The sequence below is a fragment of the Monodon monoceros genome, unplaced genomic scaffold (genome assembly GCF_005190385.1).
Source record: "Monodon monoceros isolate NGI ecotype Baffin Bay Population unplaced genomic scaffold, NGI_Narwhal_1 Super_Scaffold_19, whole genome shotgun sequence".
NCBI lineage: Eukaryota > Metazoa > Chordata > Mammalia > Artiodactyla > Monodontidae > Monodon > Monodon monoceros.
This window is the reverse complement of record NW_021703775.1, coordinates 28,149,008-28,162,964: the sequence shown is the minus strand read 5'-3', so window position 1 is coordinate 28,162,964 and position 13,957 is coordinate 28,149,008. Positions and strand designations below refer to the sequence as shown.

The following is a 13,957-nucleotide window of genomic DNA, read 5'->3' as shown; positions in this document are numbered from 1 at the left end:
CATCGACAAAGAGATAGTACAGCAGGGAGACACAAAGTACAAACCATTTGGCTTACAAAGGTGTAATTTACCAAATTACTGTGAGTCATAATTAGCTTAAGGGGAAGGTTTTCCTTACACCTGGAAAACAGATTTAAACCAGTCATTTTTCAGATAGAAACCATAAAAATTATAACCATATTCACCACTTTACTGAGTTCTATGTAACGAATCCTTCTTGTTAACAGCTTTATAAGCCATCAGGTTTCCCATTAGAATTCTTCAATTTCTTAGCCAGTCCAGCATTATGGCCTGAAAGCCAGAAACTTGTATTTATCCAAAGTCCTTCCTATAAATCTTCTTGAAGAGGAAGCATTTTTACAAAGGCGTCATCGGAGTGAAACCGTAACTGTCTGTAATGACGAAAGACTTAAGAAGGCACGTTTAAATCTGATTACAATGTAATTGACAAAGTGACTTGGTTAGTGCTGTGACATGCAACACATTTAGATAATAACTAGAATTATGACGGATAACATTTTACCAGCACACATCAAATTTTAGGAACTCCATATTATCTCTAGAATACCTGTATCATTTGCCATACAGTATAACCTAAGAAGATTTATTACTTATTTGACACTTCCCATGTAATTCAACATACCAAGTGAACCTAATTAGTTAATATCTCTCTTTGGGGTGTTTCAGGGGCCCTTTGAAGCATCCCAAAGTTAGCTAGAGTTCAAAGGAACTTCATTATAATTTTTTTTTTTTTTTTTTTGCGGTACGCGGGCCTCTCACTGTTGTGGCCTCTCCCGTTGTGGAGTACAGGCTCCGGACGCGCAGGCTCAGCGGCCATGGCTCACGGGCCCAGCCGCTCTGCGGCATGTGGGATCTTCCCAGACCAGGGCACGAACCCGTGTCCCCTGCATCGGCAGGCAGACTCTCAACCACTGTGCCACCAGGGAAGCCCCTTCATTATAATTTGATTTGTGAAGTTTTGTCAAAAAAATATCAAAAGGGTTTAAACAGTCAGATAGGATCTCAGGTCACTGTGAAACAATAGTTATTCACTTAGCGGAAGTAACAGTAAAAGATTTCAAAGGCAAATACAGAACAGATCACTTAAAAGGTAGAAAAACTTAAAATCTGTTATCAGAGGCAGTTCAGAATCTTAAGAAACCTTGTCTTCTTAACAGAGAGAAAAGCCAAATTCAAATTTTTGACCAGCTTACTTTTAAAATTCATTTACTCAGTTAAACTTATTTTAAACTTAGTCAGTCCTGACCATCTACAAAACTCTTTTCTTGGGGTCCACTTTCCATAAACCTTCCATGACTTAACTTATTTTAGCACAATTCTAACTTTCAAGTTGTGGAATATCTGCAGAGATTAATAATTTTATTTTTTTTTAATTTATTTATTTGTGTTTATTTTTGGCTATGTTGGGTCTTCATTGCTGTGCGTGGGCTTTCTCTAGTTGCGGCGAGCAGGGGCTACTCTTCATTGTGGTGCATGGGCTTTACATTATTGTGGCTTCTCTTGTTGTGGAGCACAGGCCTCAGTAGTTGTGGCATGTGGACTCTAGAGCGGAGGCTCAGTAGTTGTGGTGCATGGGCTTAGTTGCTCCATGGCATGTGGGATCTTCCCAGGCTAGGGATCGAACCTGTGTCCCCTTCATTGGCAGGCGGATTCTTAACCACTGCACCACCAGGGAAGCTCTGGAGAGATTAATTTTAGATAAAGATAATTATTTTAAAAAGTGCACCTAAAGCTCTTATCTCATTTGCATTTTCTTTCCTTAAAAGTTTCTTTACATCAAGTTACTTTCCTTGCTGATAAATTTGCAACAGATATAACAAGATTTTATTTAGCTTATATTAAACCTAGGCATAATGAAAGTATTATACTTAATGCTGATGACTCTAATGACATGTCTATATTAATTAGATCAACAAACAAACATTAATACTGAATATTTCTCAGTGCACATGAACCCGAAATTCATTTAGCTTAATTTTTCTTGTATTTAGAATTGTTTGGTTTGTAAGAACTTACTCTTCTTATAGCCAATTAAATAGAGCTCATCTGCAAATCAACCCCAGCAATGTTATCCAAAGACAAAGACACATACAAGGACACAAACAAACAGAGACATCATAGTTCTCATTTCAAAATTTCAGCCCTGAGTCATGTACAGCAACATAAAACCTATCAGTTTACAAAAAGAGGTTGGATTAAAATTAGGTTTCTGGCAGATGGAACAAATCAAGTTCACTTGTCTAGATGGCTGAATTTTTACAGAAAAAACACTTAGTTTTTTAACTTATCCTTGACAAGTCAATTTCTAAATTACTTTGCCCTTTTTTCAAAGTTTGCATTTTAAAAAGATGGCAGAGATGAGCGTTCCTGAGAAGACCAGATAGGACACTTACATCTCAAAGATACAGTCAAGTTTTTCCTAGGATGCCTTTGTTTCCCCTTTGTTTAATATTTACAAGCCTCTTAAGATAAATAGGGAAGGTAGTCAATCAACTTGTTCTCCACTGTCAAAGTTATCTGGGGCTCCTGTGGGGAAATTAGAATCGGATGCCTCAAGTCCAGGAGAGTCCCCTGGCCTCTTACAGGATGTCAGCACAAGGGAAATTGCCCTGCTGTAGACGTGGCTCCTGGTCCAAATTGGGTCTTAGATGGTGGGTCTGTTGGGTCTTAGATGGTGATACTAAACCAGGTCCCTGTGCCTTGGGGGTTATCATAGAAGCTTCTATTTGATCCCCATGGGTAGGGGAAACAGGAGGCGGTGAATATGTTGGTGGCATGTGGGGGGGGGGAGCAGTTGGAGAAACTGCTGGTGCAGCCTGCTCTTTTGCAAAACACTTCTAACTGCGAGATCATATAATAATTGAGTGAGCCATTCAGGGACCATCATTCTTCTGATCCTAACATATATTGGGTCCACACCCTATTACAATAGTATATCATGTCTTTCTTAGTCATAGGCTCATGGCTATGTTTTGCCCATTTATCTAATATACACCTCAAAGGGCTCTCCTTCAGTATAGATGGAGTATTTCCATTTTTTATAAGTTTGATAACACCAAAACACAAAAGACACAAACAAATTCCAACACAAAAGGCCCAAAGAAATTCTACCATCGGTGCACACAAAACCAAGACCAAAACCAATGAACCAGTTCCTAAATCAGGTAGACTTAACCTGCAAAACCAACAAACTAGTTCACAAATCGGGTAGACTTACCCTACAAAACCAACGAACTGGCTCCAAATCAGGTAGAGTCCAACAACAATTTCCCCCTCCAGTAGGGTACCCCAATCAAACAAATTGGCTTATCCTGTAAAGGAAAAGCCCAAATTGAGAGGGAAATATGTTCCCAGTGTGCACGCTGGAGCAACTTACCATACAAAGTCGAGTTCATCAACTTGCAACACAAAAGGATACACAAAAGCAAAACAAGACCAAGACCAAAACAAATGAACTGGTTACTGAATTGGGTAGACTAACCGTACAAAATTGAGTCTGTGGACTCGTAGAAGTTGGTCTTTTCCTTGCTTCAACTGCCAAGCGCTGCAGTAGCTGGCACCGCTTGAGGGAAGTTTGAAGGGAAGATCCTCAGGACAAATGGTCCTGGCATCTGCTAGGCCTTGCCACAATGTTCCCTGACCAGGGCTGGCTAGCCAAAAGCTGCAAGCCTCCTGGCTGGCTTGCCAAATTTGTTACCTAGCCCAAGCTCACTCTGCTTGCCACACGACAGGCCAATGAATCAGAGATGAGGTGTTGAGGCAAGGAATACGACTTTATTTGGAAAGCTGGCAGACTGAGAAAATTGCAGACTAATGTCTCAAAATAACTATCTTATTGGGGTTTGGATGCCAGTTTCTTTTATAGCACAAAGAGGGGGAGGAGATGAGGAAGTAAAGTAAAAAGACCATAAGGTTTGCAAACATCACCTGGAATAGCCAGCCTCGGGGAGGGGATGTGTTAATTTCTTCTTTCTTATAGCCATCCACAGATGGACAGGTTCTGGATGTTTCCCTGAAAAAGGCGCCTTGGTTCAACATTCAGGCAGAGGGGCAGGGTTCCCCAAGGCAGGCCATTATATATAGACAGCATCCTTTTAGTGAAAAAAAGCAGTGGAAAGAAAAGGTTAAAGTAAGAGAAACAGATCCAACATGTGGTCAGATTTGGCTCTTCCCTGTTACAGAATTTCTTCAATTTGGCCTTGGAAAATATTTTTTAGATTTACCTCTCTCACTTAATCCCTTCAGTAACCTATGCTCCAATCCCACTGACTTTGTGTTGTTGGGATTGGATTAGGTGAAACCTCATGAAATTGCTGTTTTTATACGTCAAATGTAGTTGAATACCAGAATTTTCGTATGGCTCAACCCAGTAGATGGGGCTATTCTTGGAGAAGATGGATAAAATAGATGAGTAGATGAAGCAGTATAGAAAGATAGCTGCTTGGATAACTACGTGGGCAGATGAAAAAATTGGTGGATGAACCACAATGAGATAACACTTATACCTATAAAAAAGCAAAAGCAAAAACAAAAAATGGAAAATAACAAGTGTTGGAGAGGATGTGGAGAAACTGGAACACTTGTACATTGGTGGTATGCATGTAAATTGGCGCAGCTGCTTGGGAAAAAGTTTGGCAGTTCCTCAAAAAGCTAAACATATGACCTAGCAATTTCGCTTCTAGTTATGTACCCAAAAGAATTAAAAACTGGGACTAAGACATCTGCACACAAGTGTTCAGAGCAGCATCATTTACAAGAGTCAAAAGGTGGAAACAATCCAAGTGTCCATCAACGGATGAATGGATAAACAAAATGTGGTATATACATACCATGGAATATTATTCAGCCATAAAAAAGTATGAAGTACTGATACATGCTACAACATGGATGAATCTGGAAAACTAATTATGCCAAGTGAAATAAGCCAGATACAAAAGGATAAATTTTTATGATCCCACTTATATGAGGTGTCTAGAATAGGCTTTTTCATGGAGAAAGAAACTAGATTTAGAGGTTAGCAGGGCTGAGACGAGAGGGGAATGGGGAGTTATTACTTAATGGGTACAGAGTTGCTGTTTGGGGGGAATGAAAAAGTTATGGAAATAGGTAGTGCTGATGGTTGCCAAATGTTGTGCATGTAATTAATGCCACTGAAGTATACATCTGAACATGGTTAAAATAACAAATTTTATCTTATCTATAAATATTTTACTGCACTAAAAACGGTTTAAAAAGTTGATGGTTGATGGATGTAGACGATGGGTGAATGAGTGAATTTGCGCATAGTAAGATGAATAGTTGAGCAGGTGGGAAATTCTGTTAAGGGTGAATCAATCAGGGCACAGTAGCAGGCATATGCATGCATGAATAGATGGATGGGAAGCTGTACAGATGGAATGAGAGGCAGTGGGTGGGGAGTGGAGTTTGAGCCATGGGGCTAAGACCATGGATAGAGGCTGAGGAGGCTGAACTTGCCCAGCCCCAGGGTGGCCCTAGGCTGACAGCGACTGAGAAAGCGTGGGCCAAAGCACCCTTCTCTGCTACAGGCTCTCTGCAGCTGGACCTCAACCGCATGCCCAAGCCTGCCAAGACAGCTGAGAAGTGTTCCCTGGACCAGCTGGATGACACTTTCCACCCGGAGTGGTTTGTGTCCCTTTTTGAACAGAAAACAGTGAAGGGCTGGTGGCCCTGTGTGGCGGACGAGGGTGAGAAGAAGATACTGGCGGTAAGTCTGTTCCCTCTGGTCGATGGAGATGCGGGAGTGACTCGTCCATAGAAATCGCTGAGCACAGACGTGTTCCTCTCCCTCTATCCTGCCCTCCCTGTCTGTTTCCCAAGACACTGCCTCTCTTCCCTGCCAGTTCCCAGCCTTCATCTCCTCGAGGCTCGTATCCCAGGAAAGCCTATCTAAATCTAAAGATGCCCTAATCTCCCGTGGACCCTGTTTAATTTGTACTTGCTCCTTGGCCTTCACAGTGATCTGTATCCTGGGTTCCCCTCTGGCTGGGCTTCCTGTGGAGGACAGGGGTCATGCCACTCCCATTTGAGCAGGACCCTATAAGGGACTGACCTTGTTCCTTGTCCTTGTCTTCTCCCTGCCCAGAGGTCTGCCCAGGGGTGTGACTGGGGACCATGGAGAATCATCCTTCCTCTGCAGAGGAAGTAAATGAGTTTACTGTCCTTCCTTGGTATCGGCAGAGGGTTGGTTCCAGGAGCCCGCGTGGACACCAAATCCATGGATGCTCAAGTCTCATAGTCCACCTTCTGTGTTTGGTTTAATCTACAGATCTGAAACCTGCAAATGAGGGCCAACTGTATATTTATTGAAAAAAATTTGTGTATAAGTGGACCTGTGCAGTTAAAACCTGTGTTGTTCAAGGGTCAACTGTACTTAGAAACGGCAGACAGACAGCCAATCCCTAAAGTGGCCCTTGAAATAAAATATCCATGTTGTATAACAAATTATAACAATTAATAAGAAATACTAACATCTCAAAAGAAAAATGAGCAAAGGGCATACATAGATAGTACATAAAGCAGTACAGTGGCCATTACATATTTAAGAAGTTTCATTTCCCCTAGTAATTGCATAAAGGAATGCTTTAAAATGTGAAAACATTTTTTAGGTATTATATTAGAATTTTTAAAAAATAGAAACACTTATTGCCAGTGAGGATGCAGAGAGACAGCCTTCTCATTTACCTCTGTTGGGCAGGCTAATGATTTTTACCATTTGGGGAAACAATGTAGTAATATATAGCCAGAGACTTAACAATATTTATGCCCTTGAAATTTTTCATCCCACTTCTAAAATCTCTCCTAAAGAAATAACCCCATAAAATTAAAAATTTAGGGTTTATTTGTAACAACAAAGAGTTGGAAACAACCTCAACGAACCAAAATAACTGGTTTACTAAATAAATTCTGGTCAACCATTACATAGATACAGCATTAAAAGCAAACTTTAAAGAGTATATAATTATATAATAAAATCTATTCCTAAATGAAAGGAACAAGCTATAGGACCATATATACACAGCGTGATATTTCACATACTTGCAAAGAAAGATAGCTCTGATGAATAAAGTATTAAGAGTGCTTGTCTCTACATAGTAGAAGTATGGGTGACAGTCTCCTTTTTTTTATACATTTCTGTAGTTGCTATGTGTTCTGCAAGGAGCAGGTACTTTTATGATCAGATCACCCTGTATCTTTTTTCAAACAAATCATAAAGTGACCTTTACATCTGTCCTGGCCTGGCTCCTCTCCAAGCCATGGGGCCAAGCCTTTATGTCTCTGATCAGGTCCCCCTTGTCCCCTCAGGGCAAGTTGGAGATGACTTTGGAGATTGTGGCCGAGAGCGAACATGAGGAGCGGCCGGCCGGCCAGGGCAGGGATGAGCCCAACATGAACCCCAAGCTCGAGGACCCAAGGTTGGTGCTCAGCCCCTGACCCCTGATGCCCAAGGGGATGGGGAGGAGTATCCACAGTACGGGAGGCACTCACTGTATAGCCACACAGAGGTCCCAGGGCGCAGAGAGGGGTGTGACTCATCCAAGGGTACACATTGTTAGGGGGCAGGTGACAGACATCATTCCAGGACACGCTGGGCTCATCGCTAGTTCCAGAAGCAGGCGCTGTTGGGTAGCTGTTGGTTGTAGGCCAGGCGTGCTGTCATATGGCATGTATATGTTGTGTCATGGAACCTTCCCTGCTGAGTCGTTATTAGTATCCCCGCTTTACAGATGAGGAAACAATCACAGCAAAGTTAAATAAGGTCATTCCAAGGAAAGTGGCGAAGGTGAAATTCTCACACCTGGTCTGATTGGCCCCGGAGCCTGACCAAGGTCTTTCTCTGACCCAGCTGCCTTCCATGGCTCTCCTGTGGTGTCAATGTGGCTTTCAAAAGGCCTTTCAGCTTTAATTTTCCCATCTGTGAAATGGGGGCCTAGTCCCTGCCTCCCCTACCTCACAGGCCTCTAAGGGAGGGGCCTACATCCCAAACCAGTGGATGCAGAAGCCTTGAAGGCAGTTACCGGAGCCTGAAAGATGGCTGTTCGGGCGCGGGCCGGGGCTGCATTTGCTGGGTCCCTTTCCACCGCCTGCTCAGCTCAAGTCACACTTAGCACAGACAGCCCACTTTGTTATAGCGCTATCCTGAGTGCCACTGGCTGGCAGAGGAGTGAGAGGCATCCCTGCCCAAGGATGCTGGGATCTGGGTGGAAAGACAGAGAGACCCAGGAGACCCAGCAGCACGCAAGCAGATGTTAAAACGGCCGTTACTGAGACGCAAAATCCTGCCCGCTCTTTGAATTGTGAGGCTGACCTAGGGGAAGGATTTGAGGTTCTTGGTTATGAGACACAATCAGCTTTCTGGGTTCACTCCCTGCCAGTGAACGAGCCACGTGCATCTAGGCCAGTGGCTTAGCTTATCTGGGGCTCATGGACCATAGCTCACCTAACGTGGAGCCCCTTGAAGCTCTGCCCAGTCCCCAAATCTCTAGTCTGTGATTAAGTCCTGGGTCAGGAAGGAGAGAGTGGCAGCGAAGGTGACCTGGACAGGGTGGCTGAGAACGGGGTCCCTGAGGGTGTGCAGGGCTTGACAGCACCAAGAAGAGGAGGGCAACATGGGCGGGGCTCACACAGTAGCGAAGGCTGGGAGGAGAGGGCGATGCAGGTGCGGACAGGGGCTGGGGGCCTGGAGGCTGGGCAGGTCTGGGGGGCTGACTTGGGTGGGCCAGGGCAATTTGTGAGCAGGACCCGGAGGGAGCAGCCCTGGTGGGAGGTACCCTGCTGACCTCTGGGATCTCACTCGCAGGCGCCCTGACACCTCCTTCCTCTGGTTCACCTCCCCGTACAAGACTATGAAGTTCATCCTCTGGCGGCGGTTCCGGTGCGCCATCATCCTCTTCGTCCTTCTCTTCATTCTCCTGCTGTTCTTGGGCATCTTCGTCTACTCCTTCCCGGTAAGCTGGCCTGAGTGCGGAGGCACAGACCCTTGTCTTGGAGGAGCTCCTGGTCTGATGTGGGAGGTACAGCCCTTGACCTCCAGCAGCTTCTGGTTCTCAGGGGAGTCTGTCATTGTCCTCAAAGTGCACCCTGTCTGATGGAGAGAAGTAGCTTCTGTCTTTGGGGAGTCCACGGTCTGATGAGGGAGACATAGGCCCTGCTCTGGGGAGTCCCCAGTCTGGTAGGAGACCGTTGGGGAGCTCTTAGCCCAGTGAGGGAATCTGAGTTCTTGCCCTTGATGGGGAGAAACCTCACCCTCAGCAAGCCCCTGAGGGGCTATGTAATTAAGGGGTTGGCAGAAGGCGAGGCCCCTTGGGCAGGCATGGGCAGGGGAACCTTCTTGAAGGAGGGTGTGGAGTGGGTCAGGAGGGGCAGGGAAGGTGTAGATGGCAGAGCAGAGGGGAAGGTCCTCTGCTTGTGAGGATGGCACCTGCTGAGGACCTGGGGCTGGAGAGGGTGTCACCTGGGAACCTGATAAAGTGTGTCCTGCCTGCTGCAGTGGGGTGGGCGTGGGGCAAGGTGTGGGCGAGGAGGGGGTTGGCAAGGAGCCTCTCACTGGGCGCAGTAAACACTGGGGCCCCTTTCACCTGCTAAGAAGCCAGCCGATGCCCGACGAAGAGTGGCCAGGGCCACCCGCGTGGGGACTGCTGTGCCCAGCTCCAGGGGTCCCTCCCAAGGGAGGAGGTTCTGGAGCTCTCTTCCCTGCCTGTGCTTCCCTGATCCTCACAGCAGCACCCCCAGTGTCTCTAGAACCTCAGAAGGGATCACAGTGTCCCCAGGCTGACACCTGATTTTTAATATTCTTGAAATTTTTGAAACTTTTTAATACAAAAAATTCAAAATCGTATATAAGTAGAGGAATGGTGTGATCGACTCCATGTCACCCTTATTTGAATGGAAAGAAACACACATCCAGAGAGGAGAGGGACCAGCTCAGGGCTGCATGGCAGCCCTGTGTACAGCTCCCGGTCTGGGATTCCGGCCACAGCCCTGGTCAGCACCAGGCCGCCGGTCAAGCACACTGTCCCCACAGTGGGTAGTGCGCTCTGGGAATCACTCACCTGTGAGCTCTTTGCTTCGTGAATCCTCCGGGAGGAGGAGGCGCCCGAGAGCGCTCCCCCACCGTAGCTGGCAAGGCATTGTACCAGCAGAGCACGCCTCCTACGAGGAGGACGGTAAGAAATGCAGAGTCCTGGGCCAGCCCCAGGCCTGCTGAGGAGAATCTGCCTCGGGAACATCAAGGTCTGAGCATCGCTGCTGTGCGGAACACAGCTCCATGTGGAGTCAGGAGCTGTTGGCTGGATTCTGGCTCTGTCAGTGGCTCCCCAGTGACCGTGGCCAGGCCCTCCCGTCGCGTGAGGAAGGGGCTGGGATAGGTCAGTGCTGACCTGCTGTGACTAGCACTGTGGATAGGGGAGCGATTTTGCCTTCCCCGGGGGGGCTGCATGTCAAGCCAGCCTTCTGCTGAAAAGCTGAGGGGAGGGCCCCGCCCCTGCAAGGCACTAGGGCTGCAGACTAGGCCTCAGGGACCTGGGGAAGGAGGCCCTGCTGCTTGGCTGGGAGATGGACAGAAGATTTCCAGCCACTTCCAGGCTGTGGTCCTTTCTCGTCCCTGGGGCAGCCTTATCCCAAAGCCCTGCGGGCAGGCCCTGGTCAGAGCCTCTTCCCTGTGTCCTGAGTCCCCAGCAGCAGCATCAGTCTCCTTTGAGATCTTCGGGATTTGTCCTTTTTCAAATGCCAACCCTGCCTTCTCTCTCCAGAGCTGGCATGTGGGGTTAGATCCTAGGCGAGGGCTGTAGGGCAGCCTGGGTCTGAGACTGCAGACTGCTTTTGCTTGCAGGCCTTTGCTACAAGCTGGGCATATCCTCCTTCCCTCCAGCCAAGTCACCCAGTCACCTGGTGGATGCCAGACCTGTGACCGTCCATCACCTGGCTTTCAGGCCTTGGGGGACAGAGGCCTGGGTGCAGAGGGGCTCCCCCCAAGTTGGCCTCATCTCCCACCCTCTTGGAAATTCCCCTGGGAGGGGGACAGGGAGGGCAGCCCGTCTGATTCCTCCCAGCTCTGCCCTAGAGGCAGCCGGGAGCAGGGCCAGTGTGGGGAGGCAGGAGGCGATCTGGCAGGGAAGGAGCGGCGGCTTTGTTTCCAGAGTTGGCTTTCCTGGGCGGCGCTGGGGAACATACTGTCCCAATTAGGAGCCCTGTGTTGTGTTGTATGTGTTTTCATGGTTTTGGGGGGAGGAGTGGGGAGGGGAGATTCCTGCCAGTCCTGCAGCAGCCAGGGCTTAATCAGGGGTGACCCATCTCTAGGGCTGGCTCGCACTGTGGGTCATCCCCCTATACCCCCCACCCCAACTCTCTCTCTGCGTTTTGGACGGGAGCGTGGTGGCCAGCGAGCCCCAGGTTCCCGCACTGGGCAGTGTGGGAGGAGGGTGGGGAGAAGCGCAGCCGTGCCTTCAGGCCACCTGTCTGATGGAAAAGGCCGGGCCTGGCCTGGCCAGGGGCAGAGTCCTCTCCGTAGCTGGGCAGAACCTGGGGGTGGGCCCTGGAGTGACGGGGGAGAAGCCAGAGCAATTCAGGCGCTGTGGCCCCCAGGCAAGAGTGTGGGCTTGTGTGACAGCGAGAGCGCTGGCAGGGTGGAGTGCTGAGCTGAGTGTGGCCTGGGGGATGATGAGGGAGAGGTGCAGGCAGGTGGTTGAGTGGATCAGCCACCTTTCCCAGCTCCGTTTCCCTGGCAGCTGTCGTCACCTGTCCCTGCCTCTCCGCCCTCCCTCCAGAACTATACTGCCATGAAGCTGGTGAAGCCATTCAGCTGAGGACCCTCGGGCCCAGGACTGGCTGCCTCCTCTGCCCTGCTCAGCTGAGTGTCTCCAGATGTCCAGGCCTCACCGTCCTGCCAGGGTGGGCAGACAGAGAGAGGGACTGGCACGTGCTCCAAGTGTTGGCGACATCGAGCCCTGCGGCCACCCCGCTTTCATCATTTCTTTCTCCCCCAACCCAACCCTTTTGGGGATCAGCCCTGTGTATTTCAGTATAAAACAGTTTGAACCACAAAGCGGCGTTGGTGTGTGTATCTCTGTGGTACCTGAAAAGGGTGACTGTGCAGGGGATGTCTGGGTGGGCGCGTGTGTGGGATGTGTGCCATCTGTGCAACGTTCCCAGTGGGACTGTGCATCTTTCGGCAAGTCTGGTAGGGGTGGCGGGGGCTTTGAGGCTTGATGTCTGGCCTGCCTGAAGACCCAGCCTGTTCTGCTTCCAGGACGTCCCTCCACCCTGTGCCCTCCTTCCTCAGGCATCTCCTCACCCACGGTGATCTTTGCTTGGGTGGGCATTTACCTGCACCATGCCCGGGAAGAGGTTCCACTTATGCACATGGAGCCCCTCGGAAAAACTCTAAAGGCTGGGAGGGCTGCTGGACCCCTGGCTGTGACCTTGTCTCCCATGCTCTTGGAATTTCTTGGGGTTCCCTCCCTCTGTTTCCTCACCCTGCTTTAATGATCTGGACTGGATAAACACACGCTTTTCTTGTGGTCTGAGCATCGCATTAGCTGTCGGGCTGACATCTCTTGCAGGAATCAGGCTTCATCTACAAGAGCAGCAAGGACATGCTTAGAGAAAAACCAAAGAGCACGAAAACATCGTGTTTCCGAGATAGAGGCCTCTGCCTCTGTTGGCTGGTGGGCTGGAACTCTGGAGCACAGCCTGGCGGGAGGGCTTCTCCCATTTCCTGCTGTGAGCCTGTTCCCGTGGCCCAGGCCCCGAGGCCCCAGAGTGAGCCTTCCAGCCCCCTTGTCTCTTCACTGCATGCTGGGACCCAGACTGAGGCCCTGCCTCGTCCCCACCTGATTGGCAGGACTGGGGGGTGATTGGCACAGGGCTGATGACCTGAACCCTCCTGGGTGAGGGAGCTACATCTTGAACATAGAATGGTTCTCTCTTCAGGAGAGGTTCTGGCTGGAGGACACCCTCAGTGTCCAACTCCATGTGGGCCCTGAGAACCTGGGTGGCCAGTCCTGAGACTCTGATGCCTGACACCTGGAGCCGGGTGGCCACACCTCGCACAGAACAGGCAGCAAGGACCGGGGTTACCCAACTCTTCTGGGTCGTGAGCCTTCCCTGAATACCCACCGTGCCCGCCTGCTTGGAGGCCATGAGCAGGCGATTCCACGGAGAGGACTGGAGGTGAAAGGATGGAAGAGCTGGGGCTGCAGCTTTGGGAGGTGCTGAGAGAGCTTTAGAGGCTCGGGAGACCTGAGAATATTTGAAGGTAGGGAGGAGGAAGCCACTGAGGAGGGAAAGATAGATCGAAGACACGAGAGAGAAAATGGGATAATTAATGGAACCAGCTTCTGGAGTAGGAGGGGAGGGCGTAAGCTTTGGAAAGAGAGTTCTCTTTTTCTTACAGGTACAGGAACACTGGAGGAAATAAATACATACTGTGCAAGTATCAGCTGGGTTAAATGAGTGTGGGGGTACATTGTGCCCACTTATTAACTTTTTCCTTTAATCATTTTCTTTCTCTTGCTGCTTTGAGTTGCAGATCATAGGAAACGTTATTTAAACTAGTAAAGGGAATATAATGGCTTTACAGAAATGAAATTTTCAGAGGGATTGGCTTCAGGTGAGGGCTGATTCACCTCCTCAATTAGGTCACCAAGACTTTGCATTCTCTCCCTGCTCTGCCCTTGTCAGGCTAGGGTTGGGGTTAAAACTGCTCCCTGGAACCATGTAGGCCACCAAGCAAAACTCAGGGAGAATGAGGAGCGGATGGTGAGGAGATACCCTGTCCAGCACATGTTTATTGAGAGACTCCACATGGCAGCCCTAGAGCAGGTTCTGAGGGTACAGCAGTGAGTTACACGTGACTCCTGGCCTTCCATAGCTCCCAGCGTGGGGGGAAAGGTGGATCAGGAAGCCACGCTTATTTGAA

At 48.8% G+C, this 13,957-nt stretch overlaps 1 protein-coding gene across 13 annotated transcripts in view; it reads left to right on the top strand.

Annotated features, from left to right (window-relative positions):
* DYSF (dysferlin) overlaps positions 1–12,075 on the top strand; it is a 222,354-nt gene extending 210,279 nt beyond the window's left edge. For all 13 annotated transcript variants that reach the window (XM_029231978.1, XM_029231975.1, XM_029231971.1 and 10 more), the window contains 4 exons: positions 5,568–5,746; positions 7,345–7,454; positions 8,840–8,987; positions 11,805–12,075. In XM_029231978.1, coding sequence (XP_029087811.1) covers positions 5,568–5,746; positions 7,345–7,454; positions 8,840–8,987; positions 11,805–11,843 — 476 coding nt within the window. In that variant the 3' untranslated portion in view covers positions 11,844–12,075. The remainder of the gene's footprint in view (positions 1–5,567; positions 5,747–7,344; positions 7,455–8,839; positions 8,988–11,804) is intronic.
* The last annotated feature ends 1,882 nt before the right edge of the window (positions 12,076–13,957 follow it).